We start from the raw sequence: 18,587 nt of genomic DNA on the forward strand, positions 1-18,587 counted from the left end.
TGGTTTCAATCACTGTTAGAACTTCCAGCAAGTTGAAAGTCTGACTTGACTCTACCTGGGGACAAAGGGGCAGGTTTTTAGGAAAAGTTAGTTATAGGAAATAATTTCCTATATAGACTTTTCTGTTTTATTTGGCTGGACAGTTTTGCTCTTCACCTCCTCTCTGCCATTTAAATCTTTCAAATCGATGTGAAGTTCATGAATTTTACTGCTGTTCCCTTTTCACAGTTTAATTTTTTAATCTTCATTCCAAACATATTTACTTCACATATATTTACTTTACTTTTTCTGGTTTATAAACAGGAGAAGATTTCAAAATCTGAGGCAATTCCATTTTCTTGTTTGTAAATCAGTATTTTAAGTTTTGATTAATGTCTGTGATGTTTTCTAGTGACCATAAGAATGTAATAGAAAGGGGAAAGATGGACAAGTGTTTTATTTTCAGAAACAAAACATTATTGCCTCTGAATATTACAACCAGAAGCACCTAAATGTGTTGTATCTTATGAGTTTAACAGCTTCTTCCCCAATTTGCTTTGACCCTTTTATCAGAATGTTGCCACCTCAGGTAATTTTTCTGCCATCTTAAGACCAAAAGTCCTTCCTCCTACCCCACAGCCCCATTAAAACCAGCAGTTTCATTCGTGCATACAAATAAAAATCCTGCAAGGTAAGAGGATATTTCCTGCTATTACCTGAAACAGTATTTTTTTCACCTAGCCCTCTAATTAAGAAATTGAACTGGCACCCCACTTTTGATTTTGGTGTACGTTTAGTTTTGGTTTTTTGAGCATGCATTTATTGTCATAAGGACTTTGTATTGTAAGAGAACTTATATTTATTTTTTTGCTTTGACAGTAAGAAATCCTTATACAGGCCATAAATACCTATGTGGAGCACTTCAGACTAGCATTGTTCTACTGGAATGGGTTGAACCAATGCAGAAATTTATGTTAATTAAGGTAAGCATTAAAGTCAGACTATCTTATTCTTAATATAAAAGCTCGTCAACCTTACTGTTCTTTAAAGAAACATTTTTTTCAGTTAATTTTTAAGTTAATTTAATGGTTTTGGACAATATAGCAGGGTTGTGAAAATCTGCCCAAATGTAAGGAACTCAATTGGCCTAGTAAAAGTTCTGTAAGAGACTAGAGAAATAGTTCAAGGGTATGGCAGGAGGGAGCTGGAAATAGTGTCTCACATACACAACCCGATGGCAGAAACAAGTACTAAAAGATCAGTGAAATATTTCCAAGATACTCTGGTTGACCTCCATCACAGCTAAAAACAACATACAGGTTACAGTTTGGACTAGGAAAACTAGGGATAACCATAATGACGGGGAACAAGCTGTTTTTAGTTGTATACCTACTTAGTAATTTGCCCAGGCCTTTCCACAGTTTTTTTTGTTTTGTTTTTGCTTAAGTTTTTCTAGAATCATTTAATTAATGAATAATTTTAAAAATACTATTATGTATCTATAGCTGACATTTAAAATGTGTGAAGTACAGATTGTTAGTTACATCAAGGAAATACCAAATTAGTTTTTAGAGTTCTTTCCTTTGTAAGTGATCTTATTTCATGTGCATTTGATCTCAGTAGAAATTAGAGTCAGAATATAGCTGGAGTGGGGTTCTTCCTAAATTTTATAGTGTTAAGATGTTTAAAGGTATTCACTCCTGTTGTTTTAAATCCTATATGTGACAAAGAAATCTAGTTTTCATTTTTATATCAGTTTTAACCTCAAGAAGAAAATATCGTTTGAAGAATTTGAAACCTATTGAACTATTAATTCTACAGGTAAATGCACTGAAACAAAAATTATTTAAACTGAAAGCTCAGGAGAAAATAGCCATATAAGTTGTCTAAAGCAGAACTACTGAATACAGCCGGTTTATGGCAAAAATTGTTTTGTTCTTAGCTCCTCTTTGTTCTTGTTTATTGGACAAAAGGATGCTGTATCAAAGATGTAATGGTTTTTTAATTTTTCAGCAACCCCTTCCTTTCCTAGTTTTTTCCTTTCTTTCTTCTTGAATCTATTTTAAATATGTTCTTCCTATTCCTTTTATTCCTAACCTCTATCAGAATGAAAAAGTTTATCAGTTATTCTTGTATACTGATAGACTGATTAATCTGGTATGAATGAATTTTATATGTTAAGCCATTTATCCTAATATATAATGAAAGACGCTTTTCTCTATTAAGGGAATTGCAGGTATCAAGAGCATGCAGGAGGGAATATATAGTTTGAAGACATGGGAAGCTTAAAAATTATCCATCCAAGTCTTCTCTTTTCCCAGTAGATGGCACCAGGGAGACTGGCATGGCTCTAAAGAGGCCTGTTACCAGCATTCTCATAGTGAATTTGTAGTACAATTCTACTTGCAGGTCTCCATCAAGATTTTAATCACTCTTCACCCTTTCCTTAAACTTTCTGAGCTGTAATGTTTATCTACTTTCCTTAATCTTAACCCAGCTTTCCTTTTGTCTCTGTATTTAACATTATTTCAATTAGTATTTATATTTCTGCACTAGAACTCTTCATCAGATGTATTCAAAAACATTTTTATGCTTTCTATATTATTCTTTCCTCTTAATGACATTTCTGACATCATTAGACTGCATTTTCTTTCTTTCTCTTTTTTTTTTTTTTGAGATGGAGTCTCACTCCGTCACCCAGGCTGCAGTACAGTGGCACAATCTCAGCTCACAGCAACCTCCACCTCCCAGGTTCAAGCAGTTCTCTGCCTCAGCCTTCTGAGAAACTGGGATTACAGGCACTCAACACCATGCCTAGCTAACTTTTGTATTTTTACTAAAGACAGCGTTTCACCATCTTGGCCAGGCTGGTCTCGAGCTCCTCACCTCGTGGTCCACCTGCCTTGGCCTCCCAAAGTGCTGGGATTACAGTCCTGAGTCACTATGCCGGGCCTAGACTACATTTTCATCATAAATAAAAGTTAAAAATTAAACATCTCCCCAGCAAACATAATGTACTTATTGCAGACAAGGTACCATGTCATTTACTAGAGAGACAGAAATATATGATATAATTGCTGCCCTCAAGGACAATCACCAATAGCAACTGGATTTAAAACTATTAGACATGAATCCCCTTCCGTTAATGATGTACACAAATTGCTTAGATATTATTGGAAACTATATAGAAGTAGTAAAAATCTGTTGGTTTTTCTTTTAAAAAAAGGATTGTTTCTGTGTTTCGACTGTAAAAGTTTAAAAATGCATCTTTAAGCCTGGCGCGGTGGCTCATGCCTATAATCCCAGCACTTTAGGAGGCTGAGGCAGGTGGATCACGAGGTCAGGAGATCGAGATCATCCTGGTCAACATGGTGAAACCCTGTCTCTACTATGAATACAAAAAATTAGCTGGGCATGGTGGCATGTGCCTGTGGTCCCAGCTACTCGGGTGGCTGAGGCAGGAGAATTGCCTGAACCCAGGAGGCAGAGGTTGCGATGAGCCGAGATCGCACCATTGCACTCCAGCCTGGGTAACAAGAGCGAAACTCCATCTCAAAAAAAAAAAAAATATGCATCTTTAAACAGAAGCACTGTTTTTTTTCCTGCTTCATTGCTATTTATTTCAAAAAGAATTACTTAAATTGCTGTACCTTATTTAAAATGGCAGATTTTATCAAAAGCACGTGCCCCAAGGTAATGGGAAAGCTCCTAGAGAAGAGGTTTGGAGAATATATAGTTGAAGTGTCTGTGCCTGTGGGATGGAGACCTCACTTAGCAGCCACAGGGAAGGAAGGAATGTGGGAACAGCAGGTGAACACAGAGCTTCATGTTCCAGCCACAAGTACCATTTTGTATCTTCCAACACTTTAAAACTACTAGTTACGATATCACCCGTTGCACCTTTTACTTACCTATAGAATTTATGATTTGCTGGATTAAAAAGAAAACAAATCCAGTAGCTTCGTTAAATACTACCAATAACTATTTGGGAAATACAGTGAAAACGGCTGATTTATAAAAGCAACAAAAATATATAAGAATGAACTAAATAAAATGTGCATGAGAGTATTTTTTTAAAAAACTTTTTTGTGAAGAAAAATTTTAGAATTCCCCTCGTCATCCTCCCTTTTAGTCAGCTCCCTGCCCCCTTTTTTAAAAAGGAAACCTAGAAAGTTCTTACTTTTCTTTCTCTTTTTACTATCTATGCCCATATCCCTAAACATTAGAATTAATTATATTTAATTTTTCAACAGTATTTAAGTGGAATTATAAAGTATATGCTCATTCATGTCTGGGTGTTTTGTTCAACATTGTATATGTGTATACAGCTATAGTTTGACACAGCTATAGTTTATTCATTTTTCAGTTCTCTTTATATAATTTTGTATTTTGTGAATATGCCATAATTTTATCAATTTTACTATTAAGATGCATTTGGATTATTTCTAGTTGTTTGTTCTGAACGATGCTGCCTTGAATGTTTTTGCATTTGTTTCTTATATGTGTGTACTCATGTTCTCTAGAATGTATGCCTAGAATTATCGCAAGTTCATAAGGAAAGTGTGTCTCCAGCATTAATAGAAAATGCAGTTAACCAGTGTGGCTATGCCCCTCTGTCTCCCACCACCAGTGTTGTATGAGCATTTGCTTACTCCTCTCGGATGCTTATTAATTGTCAGTCTTTTTAATTTTAGCCATTCTGGTGGGTATAGTATTTATCTCATTGTGGTTTTTATTTCTTGATTACTAATGAAGTTAGTGTTTTCCATTCTTTTTTTTAGTCCTTCAGAATGTGAATTTATTCTTTGTGGCAATAAAAAAGAAATTTTAAACATATAAAATTAAAATGGGTTTATTGATAAAATATATGAAGAAGCTGACTTTTTTTAATTTATGACTTTTTATGTTTGCATCTTACAAGAGGAGTGACTCTTGCTAATTAGCATTTCAGTTCTCAACTTAGCACTTGCTCAGTTGATTAAGAAGGCAGAGGAGTACAACTGAAGAAGCATGATATTGGGAGACAGAAGACTCTACCACAAAGGCCAGGCGACCACGGGCCAGTCACCCAGTTCTTGGGCCCCAGTGTCCAGCTCTGAAAAGAGAGGGTTGGACACGTGACTTACAAGTTCTCTTCCAGCCTTAATGTCCTAAAATCATGTAATTATAACTTTAAAATATTTTACTGTGGTAAACCTAAAATCTTTATAAAGATACTTCATAATTTAGATTTTTCTGCATTACCTGAATTTCTGTGAAAAGATGCAGTCTTTATAGTAGAAAGCTGTTTTATAGTATTCTCAGAGAATTATTTGGCTTTTATTTTCCTTGGTTTAATGTATTTTTGTTTCTTTCTCTAGCACATAGATTTTCCTATACCATGTCCACTTAGAATGTTTGAAATGCTGGTAGTTCCTGAACAGGAGTACCCTTTAGTTTGCGTTGGTGTCGGTAGAGGTAGAGACTTCAACCAGGTGGTTCGATTCGAGACGGTCAATCCAAATTCTACCTCTTCATGGTTTACAGAATCAGGTTTGTAATTTTTATGGAATTATTAAGGGTAATACATGTACTGGTTTTATAAGTAGTGAGTTTACTATATCTCTTATTAAGCAAAAAGTGCATACACTGCCAGTCTTAAATAATTATTATTAAAATGGAAGAACCAAAGATTACTCTCTTTAAAATAGTTAATTCATATGACACATTTAAAACTTCGGTAGGCAGGGCATGGTGGGTCACACCTGTAATCCCAGTATTTTGGAAGGCCAAGGTGAGAGGATTGCTTGAGTTCAGGAGTTCCACAACAGCCTGGGCAATGTAGCAAGACCCTGTCACTACAAAAAATTCTATAAAAGTTAGCTGGGCATGGTGGTGCATGCCTATAGTCCTACCTACCAGGGAGGCCAAGATGGGAGGATCACTTGAGCCCAGGAGGTCAAGGGTGCAGTGAGCTATGTTCACGCCGCTGCACTCCAGCCTGGGCGACAGAATGAGGTCCTGTCTCTAACTAACTAACCAACCAACCAACTAAATCAAATGAACATTGGCAAAACATGTATACTGAGAGCATATATCCCAGTTTTTTTATTAAGAAATGAATATGATAAGGATCTGATCCTCAAAGTCCTGTATATATTATTGGTATATATATTTGGTATATATTAATAAACAATTGTGCATGAATATACCTCTTGCTATAAAATGAGCTGTATACCTGGGTTATTTGATTTTTGTGACATGCATTCTAAATAACAATGTCTCTCTAAGGTCACTATGTATAGGTAACTTGTAAAGTCATATTTGCATTAATCTTTCTTGGAAATAATTAATATTACAAATTGAATACCAACTAAGGTACTTTTTTCCTTCAAACAAATAAAAGGGAAATAACAATTTATATAGACTCAAATTTTTTTTTTTGAGACGGAGTTTCGCTCTTGTTACCCAGGCTGGAGTGCAATGGCACGATCTCGGCTCACCGCAACCTCCACCTCCTGGTTTCAAGCAATTCTCCTGCCTCAGCCTCCCGAGTAGCTGGAACTACAGGCGCGCGCTACCATGCCCAGCTAATTTTTGTATTTTTAGTAGAGACAGGGTTTCACCTTGTTGACCAAGATGGTCTCGAGACTCAAATATTTTTAATATTTTGATAACACTTTTTATTTTATGTGTTTTACATTTCATTTTTAGAGAACCATGCATCAGATTGTTTTGATTATGTTCATTAATATGAAAATGAATATGAAATGCATATGAACATAGGAAACATTTAAAACAAAACTTGGGTACTTAACATTTTCATAACTCTCAGAATTTTCAAGTATTTTATATACTTTTAAATGGTATATACCTGAAAATTTGCATTTTACATAACTCCAGTTGCCCTGCCTCCCTGAGGTGATGTTACCTTTTTAATCACGTTCCATCACTTTTACAAGGAGTATTGGTAAGAGTGGTCATTGAGTATGTAGTATATAGGAGCAATTACCAGACTTGAGCATGCATCAGAATCACTGGGAGACTTGTAACACTGCTGGGCCCCACCCGCAGAGCTTTTCATTTATGGTCTAGATCTGACCTTAGAATTTTCATTTCTGTGTATACCCAGGTGATGCTGATGATGTTGAGACAAAGACCATAGTTTGAGGCATATATAAACAAATCTCAGCCTCAGCAATATAACCAGACCCCATCTCTAAAAAAAATTTTTTTTAATTAGCCAGGCATGGTGGCGTGCACCTGTTGTCTGAGCTCCTCAGAAGGCTAAGTCAGGAGTGTCACTTGAGGCCAGGAGTTCAAGGCTGCAGAGAGCCGTTATTACACCACAGCATTACAGCCTGAGCAGCAGGCTAAAAATAAAAAGAATTTTCATTTCTGTCAATTCCCATGTGATGCCGATGGTGTTGATACAGGAACCATAGTCTGAGAACTACATGTATTTATACAAATCTCCGACTAATAGAAAAATTGGTTTTTAAACAAAGAAAAGTTACATTATAAGATATTTTAAGTCTAGTTTGTTTCCTAGTGCAGCCAGCTTTCTATATCCATGTGTTCCACATTGCCAGTAGTAGTGACCACAGCCAACATATGCTCTGTTGAGCACTTAAATTGTTTAGCTTACATCAACGTTTAAACCTAAATAGCTTGGCTCAGTCACTACACCTATATTACAAAAGACTTATATACATTTCAAGTACTGTTACTCTCAGAATTCTTCTTCTTAAATATCTCCTTGCTTTAAGTATTACAGTTTTCTCTAGCTTACCAAGATTTGTTTGTGTTGTAGATACCCCACAGACAAATGTTACTCATGTAACCCAGCTGGAGAGAGATACCATTCTTGTATGCTTGGACTGTAAGTTTTTATTTATAAATGTCTTACTTTAATAAGACTTCTTTTATCTTAGTTTCTGAGTGACTCTTTTTCCTCTAGGTTGTATAAAAATAGTAAATCTCCAAGGAAGATTAAAATCTAGCAGAAAATTATCATCAGAACTCACCTTTGATTTCCAGATTGAATCAATAGGTAAGTCAGAGTTATATAATTCTTTGCATTATGAGCTTCGTAAAATAAATTACCTGCTAATTATCCAAAATTAAAGATTGATATTATTAAGGACTCACTTTTTAAAAATAGAGAATATGGCTGGACATGGTGGCTCATGCCTGTAATCCCAACACTTTGGGAGGCCAAGTCTGGTGGATCACTTGAGGCCAGGAGTTCAAGACCAGCCTGGCCAACATGGGGAAACCCTGTGTCTACTAAAAATACAAAAATTAGCTAGGCATGCTGGCACATGCCTGTAGTCCCACCTACTTGGGAAGCTGAGGCATGAAAATCACTTGAACCTGGGAAGGGGAGGTTTCAGTGAGTTGAGATCACGCCATTGCACTCCAGCCTGGGTGACAGAGCAAGACTCTTGTCTCAAAAAACAAAATAAAAATAGAGGGTATAATGAATATGAGGTTACTGTCAGCCTTCATTCTTACATATTCTCTAAACTTGTTTAATAACTGTAGTGTAGATAATGTTATCTTCCCTAGAAGAAATAGTATCATTTCTCATAACATAGTTATGAATTCCCATTTCCTCCAGATGCCTATAAGGTTTTTCTATAAGTACTTTAAAATTTAGAACTTAGTATACCAGATTATGTTTTGGCTGTTGTATCTGCTGATCAGAGATTTGTAAATATGTGGAAGTTTCTTCTTGTCATTCTCACATTTTGCTTAATAGGAGTTTTTTTCTGGAAGAGGATTTCTGACAGTCAATATTTTTAAATGATTACATTCAGGAAAAATAAGGTGAAAATTAACTTATATAGGATGGTGCTGGGAAAATGAATGGGATTAATATTTAACTAGGCACATTTTCTGGTGGTCTTAAGTAAAATAAAGATATTTCCAAGTATGTATATTGGCAGAGGGTAAGGCTAAAGGTAGTTAGTTCATTGTCTGATAAGTCAGTTTCAAGGAACACCTGATCAAGATGTTAAAATGGAATCTGTGCTTTCAAAGACATAGCCAGGGCCAAAAAGCAAGGTCAACAACAGAATCTCAAAGCAGTGTACAGGTCTGAAGCTAACAGGCCTGCTGGTCTCAGTTATAAAAGTATCCCACAGGAGATGGAGAACCACAGCCAGGTTCATTGCTTGAGATGCCTGATATCAAGCATGATGGTTTTTTAGGTGATTTTTATCTACCTGCCCCCGTCAAGGAGAAGATAATCCCTATCCTGTATAAACTTTCAGACTGTAGACAGGAAATTCTGAATAAATCAATGTTTAACACTGATGCTAAAATCAAACAAGATTAGAACAGAAAACACAAATTATAATCCACTCTTAAAAAATTGATTTTTTAGAAATCTAAATACATTACTAGCAAATAGAATTATACATTATCAAATAGTAGACTGTCCCAAGAAAGCAAGGATGGTTCAGCATCAGAAAATGTATTTATGTAATATACAGCACCAAATATTAAAAGAGAAAATCAAGTAACTCTAATAAATGACCAAAAAGCATTCAGTAAAATCTGTCATTGATTTTTTTTAAAAAATAATACGTCTTAGCAAATTGGGAATAGAAAGGGATGTCCTTCACCTAGCAAAGCCTGTTAAAAATATGTTTAATGGTCAAATTAATTCCTATTAAAGTGGAGAACTAAATAAGGCTATTTGCTATGATCACATTTCAATATTGTCTATTAGATGAGAAAGGGAAAGTATGAGGATTAGAAAGAAAAAGATAGATCCTTTTTTGCTGATAGTATGATTATGTAAAGAGAATATAAATCTCTATTAATAAATTACTAGAGCAAATAAGAGAATTGAGTTGATTAGAGTCAGTAGATATGAGTAACACTAAAGAATAGCTTTCCTAAATAATCAGTGAAAAATTTAATAGGAAAAAAAGATTCCTTTCACAATGGCAATAAAGTAACACATGTAAGAATAAATGAAATCCAAACGTTTTAAAGATATTATCTAGGAAACTCCAAATTTTTTCTTAAAGACATAAAAGATTTAACAAATCAAGAACTACATCATGTCTGTGGGTAGAAAGACTAAAACAAGAACGGTGCTAGTTCTTCAGTTAATCCACAGATTCACTGCATCAGCAGTAAGAACCCCAACATGATATTTTGTGCCACTTGATGAGCTCATCTTAAAATTTATATGGAATGGCCAGGCACAGTGCCTCACACCTGTAATCACAACACCGTAGGAGGCTGAGGCAGGAGAATTGCTTGAGTCAGGGTTTCAAGACCAACCTGGGCAACATAGGGAGACCCCCATCTCTACAAATAATTTTTTAAAATAAAAATAAATGTATATGGAAGAGACAAAGACCAAGAGTGATAAATGTTGACAAATCCTTTTCCAGCCAATATTGAAACTTACTTTGAAGCCATAGTGATTAAGGTAGTGTGCTAGCAACAGAGAAATAAATAGGTAGAAGAGTGGGACAGAAGAAAGGGACCAGAAATAGACCCACATGTAAATGGAAATTCATGGCAATATGTATTAGTGGGGAAGAAATGGGCCATTCAACAAATGATGCTGGTACAATTGGTTACCTGTAGAAAACAAAATTAAGATTTCTTCCTCCCTGAATGTATGCAAAAATATGTATTAAAGATGTAAATATAAAAAACAAAACTAGAACTTGCTCTATTTATGCCCTGTGCTTCGGTAATTCTATTTATAGGTGTCTATCCTCAAGAAAGATTTGTACATACATTCAAGATGTATAAAATATTTATTGCAAAATTGTTTGTAATAGTGAAAAACTAGAAATAACCTAAATGTTCATCATAGCAAATGTATAAAGGTTAGAAATATTCAATATAAAATTTATTGATAGTATAAACTTACAGCATAGTAATAGTAAAAGCATGCATGAGAATGATCAATACCAAATTTACAATAGTGGTTATCTCAGGGAGGATAAGGATTTGGGAACTGGGAATAAGGGAGGGCATGTAGGGGATGCCAGCTGTATTTGTTTTTATTTAAAGCAAATACGGCAGAATGTTAGGATTTGATTGGGTAGCGGATACACATGTATTTTTATGCTATTCTCTGTATTTTTCTATGTGATTGAAGTATTTTATTTTTGAAATTTATCAAAATAGGCAAAATGCAGTGGCTCACAGCTTTAATCCCAGCACTTTGGGAGGCCGAGGCAGGCAGATGACTTGAAGCCAGGAGTTAGAAACCAGCCTGGCCAAGGCAGTGAAACTCCATCTCTACTAAAAATACAAAAAAAATTAGCTGAGCATAGTGGTATACACCAGCATTCCCAACTAGTTGGGTAGCTAAGGCACAAGAACCACTGGAACCTGGGAGGCAGAGACTGCTGTGAGCTGAGATTGCCCCACTGCACTTTAGCCTGGGCAACAGAGCAAGAGTCTTGTCTCAAAAAAATAATTTATCAAATCAAACATTTCTGTAACAAAAATATTTTTAGTGACTTTTTTTCCTACCAAAAAGATGTATATGCTCTTGTATAGTATATTTTTAAGCTTTTCAAATGTAAAGATGCCACATAAATAATGAAAGCGCTGACATAAATTGTGAATTGAAATATTGCTGTATGAGATGGAGGGATGAAATGATGCTTATCAGTTGAACTTTTGTACTATTAACAGTAATTGAGCTGTTCTTGCCTGCTAGTTTGCCTACAAGACAGTGTGCTAGCTTTCTGGAAACACGGAATGCAAGGTAGAAGTTTTAGATCTAATGAGGTAAGTAAATTATGTCCATTTAGTAGTCACAAGACATTATCAAATTCCACTTCAAACAATTCTCTAACTTAAGAAGATTCCCAGATGATACAAGTAACACTCTATTGGCTAACTTTATTAATACTTAATGTATTTAGTCTATTGATAAAGTCAGTAGCCCATACCTATAGCCACCTGTCTCTCTCCATTACTCAAACAATGTTAGTGCATATTTACTGTGCTTCCAGATAATCACTCTGAAATTTAGAACAAGAACTTGCTAATCTGCTAAAATTGAGCCAACTATGATTTTCTTTCAACTTTCCCAGAGGAAGGCCTGGAGCAAGAGTGCTAGTGCTGGTTCTCTCTGGCCTTAAGCACCTTTTCTACCTTGTACTTCAGAAATAACGACCAGTGGCTGGGCGCAGTGGCTCATGCCTGTAATCCCAGCGCTTTGGGAGGCCAGGGCAGGTGGATCACTGGAGGTCAGGAGTTCAAGCCCAGCCTGACCAACATGGAGAAACCCCATCTCTACTAAAAATACAAAATTAGCTAGGCATGCTAGTGCATGCCTGTAATCCCAGCTACTCGGGCTGAGGCAGGAGAATCGCTTGAAAACCTGGGAGGCAGAGGTTGCGATGAGCCGAGATTGTGCCATTGCACTCCAGCCTGGGCAACAAGAGCAAAACTCCATCTCAAAAAAAAAGAAATAATGACCAGTGCAGACTCTAAGTAAAGAGTTCTACCTTTCTCTGAAAGCCCACTTGCCTCTGATTTTCATCATGCTTATGCATTTGACATGTATATAATTCTTTGCCCCCTTTTCCTTCCCGTTTTATTAACCTTTAGCTATGCATCTCATGAGGCCTTCCTACCTTACACAAATAATTTAACTCCAAACTGTGTGACATATTTAAGTCAGTTCAACATTTACGCCACAAAATTCTGAGGTTCTAAGAATGAACAAGATGTGGCACTTGCCCCCCAGAATGTTATAAGCACGTAAAATCGTCCAAAATTCTTCCAGTAACCTTCAAGCCAATCTCAGTTGTATAACTTGGAAGGAAGCTTATTTGTTTCTTAAACTGTCATTCATTAAGCTCAGAACGTTTTTTCTGACAAAGTAAGCAATATATCACAGTGTTCATGAACCTGGGTTCCAGTGTTGAGACACTCAACTTCGTCTCAAGTTCTGCTAGTTAGTAGCTTGGTGACCTTGGCATGTCACCTAACTTCTTTCTACCTGTCTTTTTCCATCTGTGAATTAAGTTGTGATTAAATCAAACTAAGCATGTAATGTGCTTGGCCTGGTTCCTCGCCACTGGTAAGTGTTTAAAAGGTGGCTGCTACTATGTTTCTAAAAGTAATTCCTACAAGTAGACTCACACTTTCACCTGAGGATGTAGAGCAGGGAGATAAGAACAGTCAACAGCTAATAAACGCTAGTTAGAGTAAGAAAAGCTTTATAGATAGAACAGAGAGTTGTTTAAGAACAAAAAGGAAGGCCGGGCGCGGTGGCTCAAGCCTGTAATCCAGCACTTTGGGAGGCCGAGGCGGGTGGATCACAAGGTCAGATTGAGACCATCCTGGTCAACATGGTGAAACCCCGTCTCTACTAAAAGTACAAAATTAGCTGGGCATGGTGGCGCGTGCCTGTAGTCCCAGCTACTCGGGAGCCTGAGGCAGGAGAATTGCCTGAACCCAGGAGGCGGAGGTTGCGGTGAGCCAAGATCACGCCATTGCACTCCAGCCTGGGTAACAAGAGCGAAACTCTGTCTCAAAAAAAAAAAAAAAAGAACAAAAAGGAAAAACCCCAAAAAGTCACCTGAGAACTATACAGGCAACCCATCAATACACACCTCCAAAAATGTTACATTCTCCTAGTAGGCAAACCCCAAAATATATTGGAAATCACAGTCATGCCCAGCCACTGGCGTTGAAGTGAGTGTGCTAAGCGTGTTGTTTCCTTTAGGTGTGCTGGGTTACAACAGAAGCTAAGAGTCATGGGCGTTTCCAGAAAATCTACTTCTGGGGTATTGATCGAATAAATTTAATTTCAAATCCATTTTTTTCTTCAGCCTACCCAATTTTGGGGAGATGCCACTGCTGTTACAATTCATAATATGTTGTGTTGAGTGAGCTGTGAACAGTTGGTTTCTCTTTTTTCTGTATATTTCTTAATTCCCCAACTGGTAATTGGTCACACTGAGGACTTCTTGAAGGTTATATGGTCATTAGAAAATATTATTTCAAGACAATAGGGAAGAAATGGGAAAGATAATTATTATGTATTGAGTACTTCCTTAGCTAGGCATTGTACCCACTAATCCTTTTAAGAACACTGCAGGGCACTACTGCATGGTAGATCTTTTCTATCCCATTTTACATAAGGCATAACCATTTCTGGCAGATTATAAATACATTGCCCAGTAAGTGGGAGAACTGAGATTCAAACTCAAGGCATGTCTGGCTTTTAAATATTTCCTGTTATACTACATGGCAGCCTTTTAAATAAAAGAATCAGGTCTAAGTGGCATACTGCTGCCAGTAACCTTGCCATTAGCATTGATATAAATGATGACAGTTTTTAAAAAATAAAATGGATTTAGTGCTTTGCTTTTAAGTTTTTCCCTTGAAGTCTTATGATTTAACAAGGAAGTCATTTTCCTTTGCCTGTATTTTATGATCAACTCAAAATTAACCACATTTCCCCTAGACTTGTTAGTGCAAGTTGTACAATTGATGTACCTACATGCTGACTTAACAAATAGTCATGAGGGATATTTTTTCATTTTAGAAATTATGTTTCTTTTCTGTTAAAAATTTTGTCTTAATTTTAGAAATTAAATTTATGTTTTAATTGAACAGGTAACACAAGAAATTTCAGACAGCACAAGAATTTTCAGGCTGCTTGGATCTGACAGGTAGGAAAACGGGCTGTGTTAAATATATAGTACTGAACATGTTTCATAGATCTAACATGAAACAGATTTCTTTTTCAAGAGAATTGAAATGTCTGGAATATGCTCAACATTGAATTTTTCACACTATAAGAATTCACAAGTCGGAAAGTTAGAACACGTTTGAAAATGTACCTGATCTTCCAAATAGCAGGAATGTATGGATCTGTCAGTACTCGTTTGCATCAAACATACTAATGTCTGATTTGCAGCAGCAGAAGGAGGAAATGCCTTATGTTAATGGCCAGAACTTTTTTTGTTAATGCCAAATAGGATTTTGGAGACCTGTTCTGATTTACCTTCAGATTCTTGAACTGCAAATCGTTTATAAAACTTGTAATAAGAATTAGGTTCCCCCAAATGATTTCTAATATAGGTTTCTCCCCACCTCTGACTGTTAGAACACTGGTCTAGAGGTGGAGGTAGTGGACAGCAAAATTACTTCCCGGAGCTAGAACTGGCCCTCTAATCACAGTGATAGCAAATGATTTCTGCCCACCATCAAATGAGCAGCATTTATCGAGGCATATAATGGAGAAGCAAGGGAAAATTTGGGGGCTAACATTAGTTTTCAAGAATAACTTTGTTCTGTTATATGTTCTTTGTTTATTACTTTTAGGGTCGTGGTTTTGGAAAGTAGGCCAACTGATAACCCCACAGCAAATAGCAATTTATACATCCTGGCGGGTCATGAAAACAGTTACTGAGAATTGTGCTTTGACAGTTAACTCTAGAAAGAAAGAACACTACCGCTGCAACATTAATGGATGCTTGAAGCTGTACAAAAGCTGCAGTAACCTGTCTTCAGTTACTTTGTAATTTATTGTGGCATGAGACAAGAGGGGGAAAATTTTGTTTTAAGTGGTATGGATATATTTAGCATATTGAACCACACAAGTGCTTAATTCATTGTTATGTAATCTTTGTACATATAGGCAGTATTTTTTCTGTGCAACTTCATATTGCTGAAGACATACACTAAGAATTGATGTAGATAATGTACTTTTATGAGATGTACAAGTAAGTGTCTTATCTGTACAGATGTAAATGTTGATGAAAATGCAATTGGGGTTAATATTTTAAGAATTCTTTAGTATATTCTTGGGTGTGGCTATATTACAAAATGGGATGCTGGCAGTGAAACAATACATTTAACACTATTGTATTTTTATTATATGTAATTTAGTAATATGAATATAAATCTTGTAACTTTTAAAATTGTAATGGAGGCTGTAATCATTTTATAATCTTGTTTTTAATTTTAATGCAAGTACACTGGTGTTTATATTTGCACAAAGTATTGATATGTGATGTATGAAGTCACAAAAGTAAGCTGTGACACTGTCTATAAGCATTTGGCTCCACAAATGTATTTGGATTGTTTTCTATGTGAAGCAAACCAATTACAATTAACCACCTGTTGTAGTAACTGGTCTTTTTATATTTAAGCAGAATCCTATAATAATGCTTGTCTTTGCTTAAAAACAATACCTTTGAACAGTTTTGAATCACAGAATAGCGGTACCGTGATATAATACTGCAATTGTGGTCTGAATTACAGTATGCACAAAGAATCAATTAGCATTATTAAAGAGTCCTCACTAAACATTTCTTATAATCACATTGAAGAACTGTAACATTCCATAGAGTGAAGTGGTTCAAATTTCTCGTGGAATTTTTACTTTTGTTGGCCTTATTTTATGATCCTTTTCATATTTCTTTTGATTGAGAGTATTAAAACATGGCCAAAATGATTTAGTTACTACCTCATACAAACAATATAATGGTCACTACACATCACAGGAACTTAGTTTTGGTTTAAGTCATTTTTGATTGCTTTTCTCCAATGGAATATGTATATACCAAGTTTTAGCAAAATGCACACTTTTGGCTCTTTTTGGTATATGTTCTTTATATTTTAATGTGAGTATATACATTAAGAACAAACTAAATTGTGATTTATGGTCTTCATTTATTTTAATTGATAATGGTTTTAAAATATGTTCCTGATTGTACATATTGTAAAATAAACATGTTTTTTAACATGCTGTTGTATAGTAGCTTGTCATGTGGCATAATCTGTATATAGTAACACTAAAATACATTAAGAGGGGGAAACTTTATTTGTTTTGTAGTTAAATTCTTAAGTACTCAATTTTGGTCCCTCAAATCATGATTTTTATTTGATCTGTGATTTCAATTTCATGAAGCATTAATATTTCCACACAGGAGAATAGGGCATCTTTTGTAGAATCTTCAACTTCCTGATAAGAAAAGTCAAACATTAATAAGTTTTCTGGTTAGAGACAGGGGTCCGCAAGCTACAGTCCTCAGACCACTCCAGCCCATTGTCTGCTTTTGTAAATAAAGTTTTAATGGAGCACAACACCATGTATTCTTTTACACGTCGTCTGTGCTGCTTTTGTGCTGCAATATTAGAGATGAGTGGCTTCTGAAAAACTATGTTGTCTGAAAAGCTTAAAATTCTTACTTTGCTGACCCTTTACAGAAAAAAATTGCTAAGGCCCAGGTTAGAGAAAGGAAGGGAGTGTTAGGAAATGCAGTTCTGTAGGTAAGGAAGGGGAAGATTAAGAGGGAAGAACTGGATTGGGGATCAAGAGGCACCATTTCCACTATTGCTTATGCCACTACCCGTCACAATGGCCTTGAATAATTTACTGTAAGTTTCTGTGTCTAAAATCGTACAGATGCTAATAACCATAACAACTGTTCATTTATCACTTTTCCCAAACACCTTGTGATAATCCTAGCGTTAATGACTGATGACTGTGTTTTAAAACACATCTTTGTCAGTATTACATTATCAGTTTGCTGAAAAACAGAGACTGTTGGAAAAGATTTTTAAGAGATCAAGATTCTGTTTTTGGCTCTTATTGACAAGATTGTTGACCCTTTTTCGAACCACTTTTTCAGTTTTTAAGACTTCTAAGTTATATTAACAGTCATATCTCGAAAAATGTTAGTCATCACATTTAACTGTTAAGCACTTAGATGCATTTTCAAAAAATAAAATATACAACTGTTTTTTTATTACCCAGGAGCTTTCTAAAGATATATCTTGAGTCATAATCTTGAGGGCTGAGGCTCAGTAACCTATATTTTTATAAAGTTGTACGAATGATTCTGATTTGCATCCCAAGCATGAAAATCACTGGTGGGCACTAAATTTAAATCAGTGCTTCTGAGTGTGTCCAGGTGTGCCTCAGAATCATCTTTGGTAATAGCTAAAGTGAAATTTCTAGATTCCACCCATCAATTTTTGATTATGAATCTTTATATACCCAAAAAGGAAGAGAGCCTCTCAAATGTTGGACACAATCTATTTCATCTTTATTGAATTTCAAGCAGTCTTATTAGCTAATTGCATGGACATTGGTTTTGAGAAGAATGAGATCAACTGGTTATGGGCCTAATGGCATCATTCAGCTTGCACATGTGACTCTGATTTCAGTAGAGATCAGGAAACAAAGGACAGGTTCTATCAGTTTTCACCATTACTGGTGGAGAGGTGAAAGTATGTGCTGTACAAAATAATGAGTAAACACTAAGAGGGCATATAATAATAAGTTCCCAGTGCAAGTATCTGTGTGCCAGGTACTCACCTATGTGCTTTATATAATCCCACATAAGCCTAGAACACCCCTTGAGGTATTAACTCTTTTACACATGAAGAAACTGAGGCACAGAAAGTTTAAGTAGCTTGCCCAGGACTATAGCTAAGAAATAACAAAGCTAAAATTTGAACCTAGGCACTTAGTTCAAATTGTATACTCAACCACTATGCGAGGCTGTTACATAAAATACATGCAGTATATTCACTGCCCACTAAAATAGATTCTCTCATTCTTTCTTCTAATAATAGGTATTTTTTTCTCTGGGTGTTTGATTTCA

The 18,587-nt window shown here is 35.7% G+C and overlaps 1 protein-coding gene across 9 annotated transcripts in view; it reads left to right on the forward strand.

The window, feature by feature from the left end:
- The window catches only part of MAP4K3 (mitogen-activated protein kinase kinase kinase kinase 3), a 189,034-nt gene extending 172,311 nt beyond the window's left edge, over positions 1–16,723 (forward strand). For 6 of the 9 annotated variants that reach the window (XM_002757828.6, XM_002757829.6, XM_035272725.3 and 3 more), the window contains 7 exons: positions 859–962; positions 5,340–5,511; positions 7,772–7,840; positions 7,919–8,011; positions 11,666–11,736; positions 14,584–14,639; positions 15,295–16,723. In XM_002757828.6, coding sequence (XP_002757874.1) covers positions 859–962; positions 5,340–5,511; positions 7,772–7,840; positions 7,919–8,011; positions 11,666–11,736; positions 14,584–14,639; positions 15,295–15,382 — 653 coding nt within the window. In that variant the 3' untranslated portion in view covers positions 15,383–16,723. Of the gene's footprint in view, positions 1–858; positions 963–5,339; positions 5,512–7,771; positions 7,841–7,918; positions 8,012–11,640; positions 11,737–14,583; positions 14,640–15,294 lie in introns of all 9 variants that reach the window. The other 3 variants (XR_004733656.3, XR_013526644.1, XR_013526645.1) reach the window with 1 other exon arrangement.
- The last annotated feature ends 1,864 nt before the right edge of the window (positions 16,724–18,587 follow it).

This window comes from Callithrix jacchus, chromosome 14 (assembly GCF_049354715.1).
Source record: "Callithrix jacchus isolate 240 chromosome 14, calJac240_pri, whole genome shotgun sequence".
Taxonomy (NCBI): Eukaryota; Metazoa; Chordata; class Mammalia; order Primates; family Cebidae; genus Callithrix; species Callithrix jacchus.